Raw genomic sequence first — 20,213 nt, 5'->3', positions numbered from 1 at the left:
TTGCATTTAGTCGCTATTTATAAACTTGCGATAAAAATCACATCAAAAGTCGTTCAAAAAGCAATTAGTGGCAAGTGCATAGATAAATAAAATAGTATGTTGTTTCTAGGAAAATATAAAATATTTATTCAATAGCAAAAATCGTTAACACGCTACAAACTTGTGTCCCTTAAACTTACGTGTACATTGCTAAAACTGCACATTAGTCTAGTCTTAATTTTAGTCTAGAATGTGGGATGAGTGCAGCTCTTAACATGAGTAGTTAAATATTTATTCAGTTTATTTATAGCTATTAGTATTTATATTTTTGTTACTAGCACTATACAAAATATTTTTAAATGGACCACAAGGCCCACACATTTAGTTAAACATAGCTAAAATTTAATTTAAATAAACACTGATAAAAGTGTGACTGAAATTTATATAAACTAAATGTGAAAACTTAAGATATGTGACTTGAGTTTGCCTTTCATGAAATGCATACATTGTGTACGAGTGTAAGGCTTCTCGAAAACGGTTTTTCTTCAAACTAAAATGCAAAAATATTTCAAAAACTTCTAAATTAGCATCACTAAAAAATTGAAAATTCGAATCTTTATTATCGAAGTAAATATTTGCAATAACTGATAAAAACTACAGAAGTCTGAAACATTTTATAAAGGGGCAAGCCGAAAATAGAGTTAATTTTTGAGTTTATGCCATGAAATCATTTATGAAACGAGCTAATACACGGACAGTCAGGCGCAGCCAACTTAACGCACACATAAGATATATGCGGAGTTGCCAGATCGCTTAATTTGAACAGAAACCATAGTAAATAAGAAGCTGTTGGACGGACCTGAAAGTAGTAAACTTGAATGGAACTTTAAATAAATGAGAGTGGAAGAGATTTCACGGCATTACAAATTAAATATAGTCGAAAAAGCTTGAGCTTTAGATAAATATGTAATTATTTATAGATCGCCTAGGCAAAATTATTAAAACTAGACTTAATTAGCTTTTTTTTGCATTTAATAGGAAGTAGTCGCCTGATTGTCCCTGTTAGTTGATGACTTCCTCATTGCATTTCTTTACTTGTTACCGGGTGTTAATAATCTCCATACTGATAAGTGGGCGGCTGATGCGTCACTTTACCGCTCGGCTGGTAGAGATTATGATGCGAGGAGGAGCGACGGGCGAAGTTGTCGGCAACGGCGGCAGTCTCTGAATAGGAATGCGATTGCGAGTGTCGCTGCTGGCTGGGCGAATGAGCTCGTCGAGCACGACGCTCCTCGATGTTCGCCGGCCAACGTTGGTGATAACGCGTCGAGTCCTCAGAGGATCTGCGACGATGATACCGCTTGGCAGAGCTGTTGGCCAATGGAGCTGGACTCGATTCGGGCTGCACTCGATGATAGCTGCTATCATCGCCACTGCCCGCACTTATTGCCTGCTGATATTGCCTTCTCATTCTCTCATCCAGCGAAGAGTTGGGCGTGGGCGTGTGTATATCAATGATATCGCCATGGGAGTTACGACGTGCTCTCTGCATATCTCTGTCATAGTTATCGTGGACCTCACTGCGTCGCTGCTTCCCACTGCGATGCTGTTGCTCGTGGGCATCCAAACGTTGTCGCCACTCGGCGGCAGACACTTGCTGGCCATAGAGATCGGGCTGTGCCTGGAACTGTGCACCGCCACTGCCATTTCCATTTCCGTAGATATTCTGATAGCTAGAACGACGCCAGCCATCCTCATAGCGACGTCGCAATTGGGCGGCATCTTCCTCCGGCACAGGAGCATTGGCTGCGAGCTGTTGACGTCGCTGGGAGCGACTGGAGCTGCTTTCCGAAGAGTCCTCACCCGAGGTACCCAGGCCCTGATCCTTCTCATCGACACCATAGGCCTTATAGGGCGCACCTAGGAAACCCTTGGAGCCATAGGCATAAGGTCCATTTAATCCCATGCTAGGATACTGCATATAATACGACTGAGCAAAGGGTTTCTCCATCACATGGCCCAGTTTCATATTGTCCACACTGTCATCAAATTCTGCATCGCTACCATCATCACGACCCGTCCAAGTTTGCCATGAACCAGGTCCAAAAAGCGACAGCAACACGGGCAATAGGAAGAGTCCATGCATGGCGCCAAAGAAGATGACCAGAAAGACCATTTTGAAGAACACCAAGAATATGTAGCTCTGTGCCAGCAACAAGGCAATGATGCCCAATATTGTCGAGCTGGAACCCTGTACAATGGGCAGACCCAACGAGTGTAGTGCCTCTCGAACTCGTGCCTTGGGACTACGCTTCTTTGAGGACATATATGTGTAGCAAATGTGTGCGGTAAAGTCCACTGAGAATCCAATGCACATAATCAGATTTATCATCGATATAGAGTCGAGATTGACATCCCACAGTGCCATATAGCCTGCCACGCCCAATTCAATGGATATAACCGAAAAGGCAACCCAAAGTGAGCAGAGTATGTTGGGTATAAATATAAACGAGATGATCATCATGATAATGGCACCAATAACCATAGCCTGGAGTGAAACAGGACGAACCAATTCGAACTGATCAAAGAACACAAAGTAGGGATGGAAGATGGAGGCATTCAGTGGTGAGTCCTTGCATATTTTTCGCAGATCTCGAACCATTTCCTTTTCATGATTTGTATCCGTAATATTGACAGCCTGTATAAGAAATCTCGAGGCGATAATCTGTGTTTCTTCCTCATTTAGACGCACGTCCAGGGAGAAGGGATTGCCGGGGAAGAGCCAGTGTTCCTTGACAGCCTCGATAAATGATGGTTCGTCATCGATTGTCATATTTAGATAGTCATCATTGCGATCCATGAACGAGAGGAATGAACGTAACCAGGATTCCGTATACAATGAAGATGTAACATACGAGGTATGTTCCAACGTTCTCGTCAGATTCTCCATTTGGTCCTGCACCCATGGGTCAGAGTAATTCAAAGGACTCGATATGATAACCTGTAAGAATTTATCACATTAAAAAAGTTGATCCGTTGATAATTGTGTTTGAAAACTCACCTGCATTCTGTAGGGAAATTCGCGATAATAATCATCTTCACGATCGAAGAACTCAACCGAATAGGAGTCCTCCCGTGACAATTTGCGACGTTCCAGACCCTCTTTGATCTGTGTGACGCCATAACAAGCACCTGCCAGATAGCTGGCAAAGGCCAAGATGATCAAGATCTTGCACCATTTGTTATTAATCACCGCAGCCAGTTTGTCCTTAAAGAATGCCATTAACATGTGATCCTTGTTATCAATGGGATTATCCGGATCGTTATGATCAATACCACCGGCCATGATCGCTTTGTAGAGGAAGTTGCGTTTCTCTGCAAAACAAAATGGAAAAAAATAGAAAATGATTGTAAGTACAGTTGCCATTGACCCCAATTCTTTGGATAGCTATCAACGTTTATCTCAGAGTTTCAGCATTTCTTGACTTTAGTCTAGTTTTGATTTTTTTTGCATCATGATCAAGTTCATGTTGCAGCTGCCAAGTAAATTAAATACACGTACTAACTAATAAGCTTGTCTATAAGCCGGTTGTTCTGGCCAGGCAACTGTTGCAAGTGGACCTTGTCATATCTACAGCAAACCAAACCAACCCGACCAACGTTCAAACGAAGTTTTGTCATCAATAACGCTCACTCGATCGTTTAAATTGCTTAATTTTATGCTTGACAAAAGACTCAGTGAATTGAAGAGTTGATGGGTTCTAGCTTCATCTAGTTATGATTGATTGACGTGGTAAAAACCATAGAAGTTATTCAAGTAAGTGATGTGCCAGATAATCTGACACAGAAGATCTTAAGTTTTTTAGTAAGACATAAGTAGTAGAATAAATAGTAAATATAGGAGTTTATCTCTTTTTATAAGGACTTTAAAGACAGGAAACTTGTAAAAAGTAAGACATAAGTAGTAGAATAAAAAGTAAATATAGAAGTTTGTCTCTTTTTTTAAGGACTTTAAAGACAGGAAACTTGTAAAATGTTTTAAATAATTGAAATTTTTTTTTAATCAAAGCAGATATAACAAATGAGCTAAACTTCTGGTCACCCACTAAGTCTTAATAGGACCTTGGTTATTTATTTTTTAAAATCAATTCTAATGCTACTAAGCGACACAACCTAATTTTTTTTGGGATGTTAACAGTGTTAAGCAATTACCTTTAATAGCCACCGACATGGGCTTCACCTTGCAACCGAAAATGGCATGAAGGTTCTTGCGTTCCCTGTAGCCCGAAATGGCCATGCATGCGGCAAAGAATGTGATGTGCCAGATGAAGGTGAAGCAGACAGCAAATACTGAATAGGTGCAAAAGATCTTAACCGAACGGAAGGGACTAATGATGCCAATCAGAAAGGATATGAAATCTGTGACCGATGTGATGGTAATTGAAACAGCTGCCTCAGACATCATGTGAGCCATTCTCTCCTGTACGGGCATCTTGGCCGGAGTGCGACGCCAACCAGCTAACATAACAAACGTATCATCGATGCCAATACCTAAAAAGAAAATCAATTAATAAATATTTGTATATGAATAGGGAAGACTTAAGCTTACCAATCATGAGAAAAGGCGCTGCCAAATTAATGCCAATAAACTCAATACCACAATACATGGCCAAACCGAAGGCAGCCAATGTGGCCATTATGGCCGAAACATTACCCATTAGTCCAAGCCAAGGTTTCGAGCGTACTGCATCGCCCATCATGCAGGTTATGATACTAAAGAATATTGATAAAGAACTTTATTAGTTGCACTTTAAATTAAGATTAAGTTAATTGCTTACCTGAATAAACCCATTAGAAGAAATGTGGAACTGAAATAAGGTACCACCGTCTTTGTATTTTTCTCCAGCTCATGGTCTAAGGTGCGAGAGGCAAAGTACGATACTGAAATGTGCTTAAACATCCCTGTGGTTTCCGCCTTGCCCACCACACGCAAAAAGGTTTCCTCCCATTCAGCACCCCTAAACGAGTAAATAAGTATTAAATCAGGGAGTCAAACCAAAAAAAAAATATAAGGAATCTCATCAAAATAAGAGCTAGTTCTAGATATTGTGTTTTTTTTATACTCTACTTACTTGGCATCCTGACGTTTTGTATCGGCAGTGACAAAGTAAACTAATTGTATGGCTGGCACACTTATAATATAATTATCCTCGGTTAGTTTTGTGCCTCCAAAGAATACGGGAAATGCATGGGCATCCCAAGTTACAGGATTAAACATTATGGGAAATGTGAGATTCAGTTGACCCGATTCGATCTAGAGTAAAAAAGCGAGAAAATGAGTGAGTTAAGTTATAAATAAAAAGTTGAATGTTGTACTTACATCATCCATTAATGCATCCAAGTTTAATATATCATTCTCAAAGCATTCATTCTCCCAGCGTGCACAGTTATCCTTGTAGGTGAATGTATCACCATCATAGGTTGTTGTCGCATTCTGTATGAGATTATCCAATTGTCTCAGTTCCATAAAGATCTCGCGACGTAACATATTCTCATCGCCATCTTTGGGTATGACAATGACTCGACCAAAGCGACCTGCAATTTACAAAAGACAATTGATTAAATGAGGCTTAGATACGGTCAACTTCCTATTGCCGCCTGGCGTGAAGGTTGTCACTACGAATCAAGGTACATTGATTCCACTTGTCTAATACTTTACCAACTTTCTTTGTTTACTACAGTGCTGTCGCGTTTTGTTGAACTCCAAATATTTTGGTGTTAACAAATCAAGACATACATTTTGAATTTCGTTTTATAAAAGGCAAACTTAACTTTATTATATTTCAGATTTTCAACTCCCTTTTAAAATCTTTCAGACTTTGAAAATTTTAAAATAAATTCGTTAAACGACCGAATTTGTTCGTCTTAGAGAAATAAAACTGTACTAAATGATTACTCTGGGAATACAATAATAAATAAATTTTGTTTGCTGATTTTTGTAAACATCATTTGATGGTTAAGTGGTGAAGCATAATCTTCTACTCGTATCTGTCAGATTTAATCAAAAGTTGACCCTATTTGGTACCAGTGTGCATATGCCTAGGCCTCCTTCAGTGCCAGCGCCTTCATTGTATGTATGTGTAGCGACGTGACAATAATTTGAATGAGTTTCATTTAAGTTTTTATTTTTTTATTACTTATTTCGTGTGTGCGCCGTTTTGTACGTATAATTCACTTCCACTTTGATATTTGTACGAATCGTTTGTGTGTTTAATGCGCCATAACAAATGCAGCACCGTCCACTTGCGTCAGTCTTAGCCACATACCAGACCCATAAATATATATTTATACATTTGTAAATATATCTGTATCTATCATATTGTATATCAATAGATATATATGAAAAGTTTGGCTTTGCATCGGGGCAGAACGTGCCACTCCACACGTTGCCTTGCCTTTTTGTGAATGAACTTGTAAAGGCCAATAATACTTTGACATAAGAAAACTGTGCACGTTGTAGCGATTATAGATACAATTGAAGAGTTTTGAGATACATTTCAAGTGATTTCTAATTACAGCCAGAGCTGTTGATAAAGAGATTGGCAGCTGCTTATCAATTTAATTGGTTTCAGTTTGCTGTTGATAAATTTAAAATTATCAATGTATGATCTGAATTTAAATGGAGTCATAGCTGAGGGAACTTTTATATATATACTTAAAAAAAAAACAGCGCTCTATTAAAAATTTTAATTTAATTTTAAAAAGTGCTCTGATAGAAACTTCGAATGCTAATATAATAATACGTAATCGTTATTGATACCAAAATATTTATCACTTACACTTAATTTTAATACTTTCCTAATGGTATTTAACAAAAACGTATCCTGACAATCTTCAATTAATTTAAATAATAAAAAAGAAACCAACTGACAATCGAATTGTATTTCCCATACCGGGAATTGAACCCGGGCCTTCCGGGTGAGAGCCGGATATCCTAACCACTAGACAATATGGGAGGTGCTTGCAACCAGCGACGAAATACCAATTGAATGGCGACTAGGCTCCTTGACAAAGAGTGTATTAATTTATTATTATGTTTGGCAGGAAAAAAGTTGCAAAAAAAAGGTTAAGTTGATAGTCACAATCAATTTATATAACATTCGAATCGATGGAAAAATGGAAGCAACGATTTGTTGCGCTACATAAAAATAAAAAAAAATATAAGATTCCGAGTGGACGGGGCGAAAGTTGCATTACAGATTAGTTTGCCACACATGCAACAAAGCGGGCGCGTTGCGGTTTTTATTTAAAAAAGCATTTGAAATCGCCTCCGTGTCTGGAAGTAAAGTGCAAGCGAAGCGAAGCGCAGTCAACTGGTCGTAACCGACTAAATGCGGTCTAGATAATGTCCATAAACAGTTAGCTAAAATGCACCACAAATTGCTCTTTGTGTTCAGCCTTAAGACAACGCCACAATCACAGCCATAGTCACAGCCACAACCACTCGTCCGACTTGTTCATCTTCAATATCAGTGATTGTCAAAACAAAGTTCAATGATGCTGCCACAACACACACACACACACACATACACTCACTACATTCATGTTATAAATCAAGCTCAAATAAATGAGTGGTTGGATGAGTAGTTGAATGAGTTAAGCTCTAGAAAAAACTAGCTTTTAGATTACTTTATGGTTAAAGCCTCGTTGCGCATTCGCACATCGAGTGCAGCAGCTTCATTCAGAATGAGGCCAACAAATTTCATTTCGCAAGAATCATTTGTTAATTTGCGCGTATCTTTTAATAGTTTTGGTTTTTTTTTTTTTTCATTTTTGGACTAGCTTAAACATTTCTGTGGTAAATACAGTAAGTTGTTCAACAATGTCCATGCTCATTATTTTTGATGATTTTTTACGACTTACTGCGGTTACTTTTAATCGTTTCGAACACTTGACTTCGCATAGTGCACACGTTTTTTAATTTGTGCAATATTATTTTCCTACGTGATTTTTTTTAATTATTTTGCAAAAAATATAAACTTTTAGTAATTCCAAAAACTCTTACTACATATTATTTCTCCATTTGTGTGCTAAGAGATTTATGTGGGCGCATATTATCGTAAAGCTCTTATATTGCGATTTTATGGGAAAATAATTCATAATTTCCAGTAAAAAACGCTCTACCACAGATTTAGCTCTTGGGTATATTTCAAACTGTTTACAAACCAACTAAAAATAGTTTAAAAATGCTACTTATTTTATTCAAGAATTTAATACAATGCTTATTCAAATGTTAACAATGATTAAAATTTGAGAATTTTGCACAAAGATTCAACGCCTCCCATATGGTCTAGTGGCTAGGATATCTGGCTTTCACCCAGAAGGCCCGGGTTCGATTCCCGGTATGGGAAGATATCTTTTTTAACTTTTAAATTAGAAATACTTTTTTGAAAATAATTTTAAGCGCTATTAAGATTTTTTAAAAGTATTTTATTCACCGACAGCTGTTTCAAATACTTCTAAGCTGCAAGTGTCTCAAGTTTTGTTTTATATGACAGTAATTTTGCGGCATTTGTTGTTGACTCTGGCTAATATAGCATTTAGCGTAGTTAATTGCGTGTAAAGAAACAGACGCTACTCGGTTCAAGACCTCAATAACAAATAAAGCCCACATTTCCCCAGACCCGTTGCATATTTTAAGGTAGTCTTGAACTCAAAGTCAGAGCGGAAAAATGTAAAAATAATCTCGGGTAATTTTGCAATGGCGGCATTTTTCCCTAGAAATTCAAAAACATATTTCGGGGAAACGACGATGAGGCGTCGCAGCTGCGTCGGGTTGCAAAAAATGTTGCAATCTTTAATTGGATGACTAAATGGGTGTCGTCGAGCAATTTCACTTGCCCAATGTTTGTCATTATGGCCAACAAACATTTGCTTTTGTATTCGGTATTGTTTTTTTGCCGTTGCTGTTGTCGACTTACCGGGCCTCGTAATGCGTCCCACATTGAAGCGATGCGTATAATTCACTTTAAAAAATTGCTCAACAACCGCACGCTCGGCCTTCCCCTCGCCATTAATAGGCGAAAATAGATATTCAGGATCGATTTGATATTTTAATTGTTGATAACTGCAAAAGATAATTCAAAAAGAGGTCAAATGTTAATTTTATTTATAGTTTTATAACTGTTATTTTATGTTTGCAACTCACCCTGTCATGCATAGCAGAGTTAACATCACAGGTATAATGACAAAGTAGCCCGGATGTTTGGCTATACAAATGCCAAGATGATAAAATGATTTATTTAGTGTCTTATCGACACATGATATGCCGCAAGTCATCTGCAAAGAGACAAATAATAAAAAAATATATTATTATAAGGTACACTTATAAAGTTAACTAAATTAAACAAAAACACAAAAATTAAGATCTTAATATACGTGCGTTAAAGCTCAACTTCAAATTGCGTGCATGTCGAATTCACATATGATTTTTAGTGAAGGTGAAAGACAAAAGGCAAAGTTAGATTGGTGCTATTATTATAGGCAATAAGTACTCGTCTACGAATGCCTACATCTATGGGGCTTCGTGTCTATTTGCCTTTGTTCATCGACACCTTCAACTTCAACTTAACACACGCATTGCTTTTGATCTGCCTCAACTTCTCTGATGTTTTCTGAATAATGTTTTGTCTCAATGAATTCGAGAAACAAAAATGCCCTTGTTCAACTAACAAAATACAGCAATAAAATAAATAACGTTGAAAATATAAGCTAATGTGGCTATTAGTATGATTATAGAAGTCAAGTACGGCGGTAATATAAAAGGCATTTATGATTTGCTGCTATTAACTAAACTCACAAAAAGTTGTACATTAGAAAAACAATTGTTGTTAAAATAAAATGGATTTAATACAAAAAAGACAAAAAGTTTTGCTGCGCCCCCGGGTGGACTCGAACCACCAACCTTTCGGTTAACAGCCGAACGCGCTAACCAATTGCGCCACGGAGGCTGTTGTATGCCGGGCGTCAAATCCCATTCTGGTACAACACGTGCTTAGTTTCAATTAGAATTTTACTTTGTCCATTTATGAAAGTTAGTTGTCAGGTTCAAGTGAGCTATAATTCTCAAAAACCTCATGGCCTCCGTGGCGCAATTGGTTAGCGCGTTCGGCTGTTAACCGAAAGGTTGGTGGTTCGAGTCCACCCGGGGGCGGCCATAACCTTTTATTTTTTGTAATTATCAAATTTATTTATTACATATAATATTAATTTTATGAAGATATAAAAGTTTGTCGGACAAAATTGGATTATTTCATTGACACATTGAGCTTATAACAAATTACGTTTCTCGTTTATAGTAATTATAAGATAGCTGAATCACAATAATACTTGAAGCAAATTAATCTTGTGCTTTGACTAATTTAGTAGACATTTTGTGTTTCCTCTGAAAGAAAATGAGTTATATGATCGTCGAAAATGATAATTTAGTTTATATTTCGCAATTCAACTGTCCAAATTTAATGCTTTCATAATTTTAAATCGTGTACATTTTGTAAAAAATCTATTGTTATATTAATAAATATTGGCAAGGCAACCAATTTATATGCTATCTTAAACATTATTCAGATTGATATACTAAGTAAAACTTATATACGATTTTTACTAATATTTTTGGTTGCTGCGCAATTTGTTGAAGCAATTATTCATGCCAAACACAGAATCTCGCAACGGCATTATGAATTTGTTCAACAAAATGCCTTTATGTACTCTACATGAATAGAACATTAGCATTATAATTGCACAAGACTAAGCCTAATGACAAATAATGAAAAAAAAAAAAAACAATAACAATAAGAATAAGGAAGAAGACATAGACCTCAAAAATACATTAATGACGAATATGAATTGACTGAGTGTCATTTAATGTACAGACATTGAATGTAAAGTGTGTGTGTCTTGCGGTTAAAGTACAGAGAACTGCTAAGAAGCTGCTGTTCAAATCTATTCTGCAACTTGCCAGAGCTCAGACTGTTAAGTAGAAGGGCTTCTGGCTATTTAGTCCTGTGAATGCTAAGCAGTTGCTGTTAAAGTACAGAGAGCTGCAAGCAGTTGCTGTTAAGCTGCAGATGACTGCTTAGCAGCTGCTGTTCAAATGGACTGTAAATTCGAAAAGCCCCCGACTGTAAAGCAAATGCTGTTAAATTATATAAACAGCTGACTGGGAAGCTTAGCAAGTCTGACTGTTAAGTCCTTATACTGTTAAAAAGCTGCTGTTAATTAACAATCTGCATACCGTAACTAACACCTGGTCTTAATTAAGCTGTAACATTAAATGACGTTCATTTGTTGTTTGCTTTTGGACTTGGCATTTGCATGCTAAACGCCAACTAAGCGTCAATTTACGGAGTTCACACTATATTGAACATAGGCTTATGAATTTTATATATGTATATATTTACAAACACGAACAACTTTCCATTTTTTCATGGGTTCAACGACAACTGACGCTGCACTTTTACCAAATTGTAACAAACCCGAAATTACAACATGTCCACAGAAAAGCCTTTTCGAGTCGCTTCAGTCAAGGTTACGGCTCAAGTCTGGACCTATGTTGTTGTGATGACTTTTGGTAGCGCTTTTGTTGGCATAACGGTTCATTATGTCAAGCTGATTTAATGAACAAGCCGCTCGTCGAAAAACCAAAAAGGAGTATTGTGGCAACTGTTGCCAACGCATGTTGCACGTGTTGTTGTTGTGTCTGAGGTGTTGAGTGTGTGCCCAACAATATTTATGCATATGTTTGTGTTAAAAAGGCCAAAGCAAATGAGGTGTTTTTTTTTTTTTTGTTGCTGCATAAACTCGTTCAGTTCAGAGCAGGGCCAAACACCTCAAGTCCAAGTTGTCATTTATGTGGCATAATGCAAACATTTGGAGAATCGAGCGGTAAAGAGTTATGCAAATAAGAGGCACAGTTACTTTACCAACATGTGGGGGCTATATCTAGTTTGAATTTAATAGAATTCGATCAGTTACTATTTCGAGTACAATTGATGGTGATTTCAATCCCACAAAGTAAACTTGATAATCAGTTGAGAAAATATCCAGCCACATTGTAAATGAATTAATAATAATTGTTTATACAAATCGATACATTAATATGACAACCAATCTGACGATCTTTTAATTTAAAAACAAGCTTTATAAAGAGTACTTACATATTTTTAAAAGTTTCACAAAAAATGTTTTTAATTCATTTAATGTGATTGAAAATGTTTGAATGCATTAATCTAATCAACATTGTTGATGCTTAAGCCAAGACACATTACACTTTTTAACCTGTCACTGCACATTTTTTCTCTTTTCAACGATTTATCATAAAGTTTCTCTCTGCTAGCTTTAATTATGCTTATCATATCTGCAACTGAATGCAATCGAATTTTGATAGTCTAACTTTCACTGTATACTTTTGCAATTTCTATTGCAATGTGCAGAACTGTCCATTTCAATTAGCTGATAAATATCTATCTAAATGAATGCTTATGTTAATTTAACTTTAATATTTCACATGCTCTGCGCTTAACTGAAGCTAAAAATAGATATTTCAAGCTATTATTATGCAAAGATTATTTAAAAATAAATATTTTACAACTTCAGTGTTATAACAGAGGAGCTTCAAAGTTCATTAATGAACCTTACAATTGTGGCGCAAGCGTCAACTTCAACTCCAGCTTCATTTTAAAGTTTTCATAATCAGCTGGTAAATGACATTAGATGTCAAAATAAATGCGGGTTTATTTGTTGCATTTGTTGTAGTTGCTGTGACTAATGCGATTTTTAAGCTTATGCAATTAAAGCCGAAATATTGTAGCTTCCCCCCACCTCCCCCAATAACACGACTACAATTTAGATTTTCCATTTGCAGCGAACACACGTTCAGGCCAACAACACCTTGAGAATTTCCCGTATTTCTCCTTAGCATAAATGCGTGCCAAGAAAATTAACAAAACAGCTAGCAAAATATATAAAAAAGATGTATATATTTATACTGTATATATATACTTATTTAAATTTCGAGACCATCAAAAGTGATTGCTGTATAATTTGTGGGGCTTCTCATTTGTCTAACTGGGTCAAAAGCCAGCTGACACTGCCTGGATTGATGGCAAATTCTTTTTGGCATATAAAAGCATTTCTAAACCGATTCCAAATGCAAATAAAATAGAATTTACGCACATTTTTCAAAAAGACATTAGAAATTCTCAACCAAAAAAATATAAGAAAAACAATAACAACGATGAGAAAGTTGCCGCCTGCCCAAAAAGAGTTTGTCGCTTAAGTCTTTTGTTTGCGCTTGTCCATGTTGTTGTGGTTTTTGGTCAGCGTAAAAGCAATTCAGCATTTTATTGTTTATGGCTATGCATGTGAGTGTATGTGAGTGTCTTGTTATTATTATTGTTGCTATTGTCTTTTATATGTATATTGATTTCTTTGAAAGAATGTTTTGACTTTTTGCTGAGGCAACCCTTTATTTGTTGACCATTTTGCTGATTAATTTTGTGTACCCTGTAATAACCAGAAGAGTTTGTTATTAGCCTTGATCTGTATATAATCATCATGATCTTCTAAAGAAACTATGGTAGTATTAGCTTATGCATTTCTTCCACTGCATTCTAACAATTTCATTATATATTTTTCTTGGTTTTTGGGTCATTGATGATCAGATTCAACATCAGCCTTAGCTCAACTTAATTGTTTTGCTAATTTCAGTTTCTTGTTAATTTTTCAAGTGTATAATAGGTTCAGATTTCATTACTGGCAACAAAATATGATTATAGGCAATGAGAATGGAATGCAATTACGCTACAAATATAAAACTACTTTACTTTCGCCTCTTAAACATCAAATATTTCATAAGCTGTGCAATTTAAATAAAAACTTTAAATAAAAAGGATATAATTTAAAATGTCACGCTCTTTAATCTTAAAAGCTTATCATAATTTGATTGATTTAAATTTATTTATAAAGTGATTTCAGTAAAGGTTGTGCAACATGTGGACAGCATAATTGCAGCACGCGTAAATTTGTGTTTAAACTTTCAACAGTTTCGGCTAACACACATTTCGCATATCCAGTAAAATCTGGAATTTACCAGCACTTGCAGCTGACTGCATACAGGTTGTTGCAGCTGCTTTTGCTGTTTTTGTTGTTTATGTTTTCTGCAAAACATTTTCGTCATCAATCGTCGTATTACATGAATTACATAATCCTGGTTTACCCACCGCAAATTGAACGCCTTTACTTTGTATGCGCAGCCTCGTTTTCTTTTTCTTCGCTTCTTAAACAATTTATTTTATATAAGTAATTTATTAATATACACAAATGCAGCAACAAAATGCGGCGCAAATCGATTGCAACGCCGAAACCACAAATACTTAAATCAACAAGTTTTCCATTTGCCAAATCACAAAATCAACAACTTTCACTTTTTTCGGACTTTATTGTGGCCCAAAGATATACCGACGCACAAAGCAGATTTGCCAAAAATTACGAAAATTAATATTAATTAATATTTAAATATATTTTTTTTGCTAATGTCAAATTCCCCAAACATAATCATCAAAGCAAAAAAATAGCCACTTATGTGTATCTCAAGTCATTTGCCTTGTGGGTGGCTATAAATTTGGGTCAAGTCATTGAAGTAGAACACATGATATTTATTGTTGACCTTAGTTGTGGGCGTGGCTTGTCATTTTAAAGACAAACAATTTTATAATTTTATTTATTGTTAATTGTGATTGTCAACCCCAAAGCTGATTTACTTGTATTTTTGGTTTGTTTTTTCTTTTTGGCAACGGGCAAATAACCTTTGCGTATTTCTTACAATTGTTGCCACACAATTGTTTGCAATGAATTTTAATTAGTTTGTTTCGAGGCTGATAAAATTAACATTGAGCAGCACTTTAAATAAATAGCTAAACACTGTTATTGGTAGCCGGCACTTGTTTGGGTTCTGTCTCTAAAAAAAGATCGAAAACAAATCCTATAATCGAAATCACTTTCTACTTTTTCTGCGAGTTGAACCTCAAGTTTAAGTTGTTGTCTGACGCATGCGCGACCACCGCCTGTATCTGGGTCACACACACCAGCTTACGCACACTCACACTGTCCACACACACACACAGCACACACACATACACACATACATCATATGGTAGCTCGCTCACTGTAACTGCTTTCAATTTGAATTCAGTTTTTATCTGTTTGATTTTTGATGTTTTATTTTTTGGCTTTGCATTAATTAGCAATTTACGGACTAGTTTTAAAACGGTTTTATAAGACGAATTTATTTCTCTTCTTCTTGTATTTGCATTCGATTTCTGGTCTTTGTGCGCTTTGGGTCAGTGGAACAGTCAATTGGTGTTGAAAACCTAAATAAAGCTCACAACTGATTAGATCATTAAATGCTGTTAAAAAGCCACTAAAGCAACTCATTTAATAAGAGACAAAGCCGAACATTTCCGGTGATTGCATTGCCGATATATATCAAAGTAATTGCTTCAACTGAGTGATTTGACACCTTTTAAGATATTTTTCTGTGTTGTTTTCAGATTTGTTAAAACTAAACTGTAGTGTTCTTCAAAATGTTACTACTATGGATTGATAAATACTGACATTAGTTATAAATCTAAAATTTGATGGTTGAGTGCACTGAAAAGCTGTATAATAATAGGATTAATAGATAAGCGTGGAAATCAGTGACTAAACACTAGAAAAATTTGGTAAACTGCAAAAAAACCAAAAAAAAAGTTATTACACTGATAAATAATAATTTACTCTCGCATTCTTAAGACTTAAACTTTTCTAAATATTTTACAGTAATATATATAATTAAAGACAAAAGAAAATGAATAACTACATGTTTCGTTTCTACCCAGTACAGTTGTGTTCAAATATAAGAATTTCCCATCAATCAGAGTCTTAGCTCACAGCAGGTAGTCCAAATTCCTATTTAATTGCTTTGATATTTAATTTCCACCCTCCTCATGCAGAAGAATTTTCTCAAAATGTTTTCCAGCAGGTAAAAATTCAGAACTGGTTTCAACTGGAAACTGGATACGGAATGTGATTGCTGAAGATTCACTTTTACTAGAATCCATCATCATTCACAGCTATCAATTAACAACTTTCAGCACGCGACTTTGAACGTTTTAATAATTTGCTAAACTTAACAAATTGACATAGAGATTAGCAGAAAACTGTTGAACAAATAAGTTTAAAAAAAAAAATGTTGTTTGCTTAAGCGTTTAACACGAAAGCTGTTAACAAATTAGCCGAGTCCAGTTCCAGTTCCAATTCCAGTGTCAAGTGGGCCTAAAACAAATGACACTTTTTGCAATGACAAAGGTACCTACCAAGTGGTTACAAGTACTGTCAATTGAGGATTCAATTGGGGAAGAGGGGGGGTCTGGGAGGGAGACGATCGTGTGATACGCAATTTAAAAGGAAAAGTGGCCAGCGAGACGTTCCAGAAAATCTTTATAACCATAAAGCAGAGTGCTCTGAAGTGCCGTTAACTCTCAGTTATTATACCACATGTACATATAAAAAAAAAAAAAACACTACACATACATACATGCTCCTCAGTTACATATGTGTGCATGCACTTTCTTTTTTTCTACAACATTTCTCGACGGTTTCTGCCTTGGCTTCAACTTGGCTTTCGGCTTGGCGTTTTTCTTCTTTTTTTTATGTTTTGTTTCTTTCTTTTTAGCATTTGCTGGTACGTGTATGTTTCTTTCTTTCTTTTTCTATTGGTCTGTCAATTCGAAGATTTATTAAGTCGATGCTTGGAATGCCTGGAAAACGCCGTCATAATTGCTCATTTTCAACGGAAAGTGAACTTAAGAGTAAAAGTCATGTGATAAGCCTAATTAGCATTAGCTCCACATGTCCAAAGAAAGTGCAAGTTGTTGTTGTTGCTGTTGCTGTTGCTCTGTGCGGTGATAGTGATAGTTGGTGATGGTTTGTGGTGCCACCCAGATGGAGATTAATATGCTTGACATACCACTAAATACAGTCATAAGCTAAATAATTACCGTTAGTCACAGAAAGACTCTTGAAGAATATGTAAGTAAAGTTTTGGAAATTCTCTTAAATTTTTTTTTGATTCATTAAGATTTATGTTGTTATTGCATGTATACTTCCATTTTCCATTTATCAATTATAATCCTGGGAAAGTTTGATTTAATTTATAATTTGTAATTAAACTTCAGAAACATTTCTTAATATTTTCTTTGAAAATATAACTTTATTTAGATGAAACATAATAAAGTTAATAAACCGAATTTTATCTCAATTGTACTAAAGATACTTTAAAATTAATAAGACATTAAATAATGTCCCAAAATGTTAAAATTAATTTTCTTTATCTTCCCTATAAATTATTTAAGATTTCCTTGAAGCACAACTGTACTTAAATAATTGATTTAAACGCTAACTAAATGTACACATGGCCTTTCCCCATTTCGATTTCGAAATTGCTTTCGGCCTTGAACATAATTGAATTCCCAAAAAAAAAAATAAATTAATATACAACTTGACCCAAACGAACCGGTTTCGGCAATTTCACTTGAACTTTCATTAACTTTGACTGGAGCCACATACTCCTTTTTGTGTTATGTGTTTAATAGGAGCGGTCCGAGGGGAGCCACAAATATTTTCACATTACATAGTCCAAGAGCCGAACCGGATCACAATGATTATTGTTTTTTTCTTTTTTTTTTTTGTTATTTTGTGGAGCAAAGTTTCGCGTGTGTGTGCAGTTAATGACGTTCATTGGTGGACCGATAACTGATTGGGCTTGGGGTCGCTGGCGGGGTGTGGAGCCAACTTTATGTAATCACTTCGGGTCGTATGTTCAAAATGCAAACTTATGAAAATGTATGTTCGACTATTGGCCAATATTTGCTATTGATATTTGGACTTGTTGCTGTTGTGTCAAAACTTTTTCCGCTTCATTTTTAATGCCAATTTGTTTTGAATTTAAGTTGCCAAGAGTCTCAGGTGTTGCTTTGGCAATGTCCACACAGCTGCCTCTCCGGTAATTGTAACTCTGCTCCAAATTGATAGCATTCATTTAACTGTCAAAGTTTTGAGTTGCCAGAGAAACGTTGGAAGAGTTGCTCTTGCTCCACTTAGATGGTAATTTAAAGTCTTTTAGTAATTTTTTTATTAAACTCGTTTCATTTGCTAGATATTTTGCTTAAGACACATTTAATTATTCGCCAAGGTGCAAATTGTCATAAATCTTTGTTTATTTATGTTTATTCCACTCTAAAATCTTGAGCTGAAATGCGCCAAAAAACGCAATCAACAAATTAGTAATAATTTACCAAAAATTACTCCCTAAATTGGCCATTAAATTGTTGTAATTTGCTGATATAAGTGATAATAAGGAAATATTTCGAAAAATGAAATTTACTATCGAAATTTTTGAAATGTATATGAATGGCTTTAAATCGGTATATAAGTTTTAAGACCTCAATGGGAACGTATTAAAGTTATTGGGACCTAAGCGTAAAAATGTCTAAACTTATAAATTCTGTTCGATTTCTTATAAAATAATTTTGAAGTAGGAAGCGAGGCTTTCATTATGAGGAAAGTGTCTCTGAAAGTGTTGTAGTAAAATAAACTATGTAATGGAATTATTTGTGAAAATTTACATACATATTTAACAAATAATTTAAATTATAAATTTTCACCCTAAACCTTTGCAAATAAAAGAATATTTATGTTAAATTTTAAGAATGTTTTGTTTTTTTTTCATTTTTTGGGGATGATACAATTTAAGCACTTTATGCCTTGCTCAATGTGCTGAACCAACGAATTCCGATACGTAGTTGAATGCTATTCAACCCCTAAATAGACATCCTCTTAGAAAGTAAATTACGCATTTGCACAAATAATAAATGTGTTAGGAACTTTACTTATTTTACAAACATACCTTGAAATTGTTGCGAAGTTCGTTCGTTTAATATCCAATAAAAGGTTTGAGATTATGATTATAAAAAGTTATTCGTTTTGCAATATTTGCAGTAAGCCTTTTAATCTCTTGTGAATGATTTAAATTGCACTTATTTCGTTTATTCGCATATGACAAAAATAATATGTTATAATTATTATTGATTCAAAATATTATGGAGGCTATTCCTTATAGAAGAACACCAAGCACACGCGCTGTCTGGTTCGTCATTTTAATAAAAATATATATATTCGCACTTTGAATGACCGTTATAAATTCGAACTCGAATTCGAACGTTTGGCGTTGACGATGACGGAGCGAGTGTTGCGACCGTTGGCTTTGAGACCGTCTCGCGGACTGACAAACTAACAACTGAACCGTCGAAATTGTTTCGGGGTCTCAGACTTACAGCCTCAGTTTGCGCTCAGTTTTACTCTCTCAATATTTCTAAAGCGCGTTCGCTCTCTTTGCCGCTCAGTGCGCTCTTGTTGATTTTAGCTCACCTGTTGCACCATTGCTTTCTCTCTCTCTCTCTTACTCGTTCGCTCTCTTTGTCTTTACAGCTGTTGCATTTGCGCACCGGTTTGCGCCGGTTTACAATTTTTGGGAAATATCATTTTCCTATACCTGTTTTTCCTCTACAGGTGTGCTTATTGTTGTTGCTTTTGTGCCATACTCCCAAGCCTGAAGGTCGCATTTTCGCTCATTAATCGCCACTTCGCCACTTTCTTTAGCGGCAAATGCTGCGCCTGCGCTCTCTTACAAATTATCGGTGTCATGTGGGAAATGCTGTATGTATAGTATATGTCTGTAAGCGTGTAAATATTTCTGTGTATGTTTGTGCGTTTACCTTTCGACGAGTTTCGAGCGAATTTGGGTCTGTGTGACCATAAATGATTATAGAACTCAGTTCGCTGAAACCATATAGCACTTCTATATAGGAAATACCTTAATTGCTTACCTGTATGCGCACATATAATCCTTTGCTTGGCAATATCTTGAATCAAAAAGGTTTCTTAAGACAGCCAAGGAACTTTAACTAGGACACTATACCTTTGAGCGCCTGCTAGCACTGGAGCGGTTCAACCTACAACGTGTTTTTGGGCGCTCAGCGAACCAGTAATAAGTTGCGAAGAAAATACGTGTGTAAATTCTTCACATAAAAAATGTGTAAAAATTACATTGAAATAAATTAATGGTTATATTGCTGACA

The 20,213-nt window shown here is 35.7% G+C and overlaps 1 protein-coding gene and 4 non-coding genes across 5 annotated transcripts; 2 read left to right on the top strand and 3 right to left on the bottom strand.

Moving 5' to 3' along the window:
• Positions 1 to 99: 99 nt before the first annotated feature.
• LOC117785147 (patched domain-containing protein 3) lies at positions 100 to 19,250 on the bottom strand. The gene is made up of 10 exons (XM_034623051.1): positions 18,983 to 19,250; positions 9,188 to 9,318; positions 8,961 to 9,106; positions 5,360 to 5,574; positions 5,112 to 5,293; positions 4,818 to 4,997; positions 4,589 to 4,752; positions 4,192 to 4,530; positions 3,041 to 3,354; positions 100 to 2,980 (listed from the first exon to the last, which is right to left on the bottom strand). The coding sequence occupies exons 2-10, from the start codon at positions 9,316 to 9,318 to the stop codon at positions 1,088 to 1,090; spliced, it is 3,564 nt and encodes a 1,187-aa protein (XP_034478942.1). The 5' UTR covers positions 18,983 to 19,250; the 3' UTR covers positions 100 to 1,087.
• Trnae-cuc lies at positions 6,924 to 6,995 on the bottom strand. The gene has a single exon. It is a non-coding gene; the product is annotated as a tRNA-Glu (tRNA).
• Trnae-uuc lies at positions 8,319 to 8,390 on the top strand. Its single transcript has one exon. It is a non-coding gene; the product is annotated as a tRNA-Glu (tRNA).
• Trnan-guu lies at positions 9,916 to 9,989 on the bottom strand. Its single transcript has one exon. It is a non-coding gene; the product is annotated as a tRNA-Asn (tRNA).
• Positions 10,119 to 10,192, top strand: Trnan-guu. Its single transcript has one exon. It is a non-coding gene; the product is annotated as a tRNA-Asn (tRNA).
• Positions 19,251 to 20,213: the final 963 nt, after the last annotated feature.

Source organism: Drosophila innubila (assembly GCF_004354385.1).
Source record: "Drosophila innubila isolate TH190305 chromosome 2R unlocalized genomic scaffold, UK_Dinn_1.0 1_C_2R, whole genome shotgun sequence".
Classification (NCBI taxonomy): domain Eukaryota; kingdom Metazoa; phylum Arthropoda; class Insecta; order Diptera; family Drosophilidae; genus Drosophila; species Drosophila innubila.
This window is presented reverse-complemented; position numbering and strand designations above follow the sequence as displayed.

What these genes read in the sequence shown, in the direction of transcription:
- LOC117785147 (XM_034623051.1), bottom strand. Translation starts at nt 9,318, where the DNA reads ATGACTTGCGGCATATCATGTGTCGATAAGACACTAAATAAATCATTT. An exon ending in ACAAAACGTCAGGATGCCAA is followed by an intron (nt 4,998 to 5,111) that starts GTAAGTAGAGTA and finishes TTACTCGTTTAG; the next exon opens with GGGTGCTGAATGGGAGGAAA. An exon ending in AGCGCCTTTTCTCATGATTG is followed by an intron (nt 4,531 to 4,588) that starts GTAAGCTTAAGT and finishes TTTTCTTTTTAG; the next exon opens with GTATTGGCATCGATGATACG.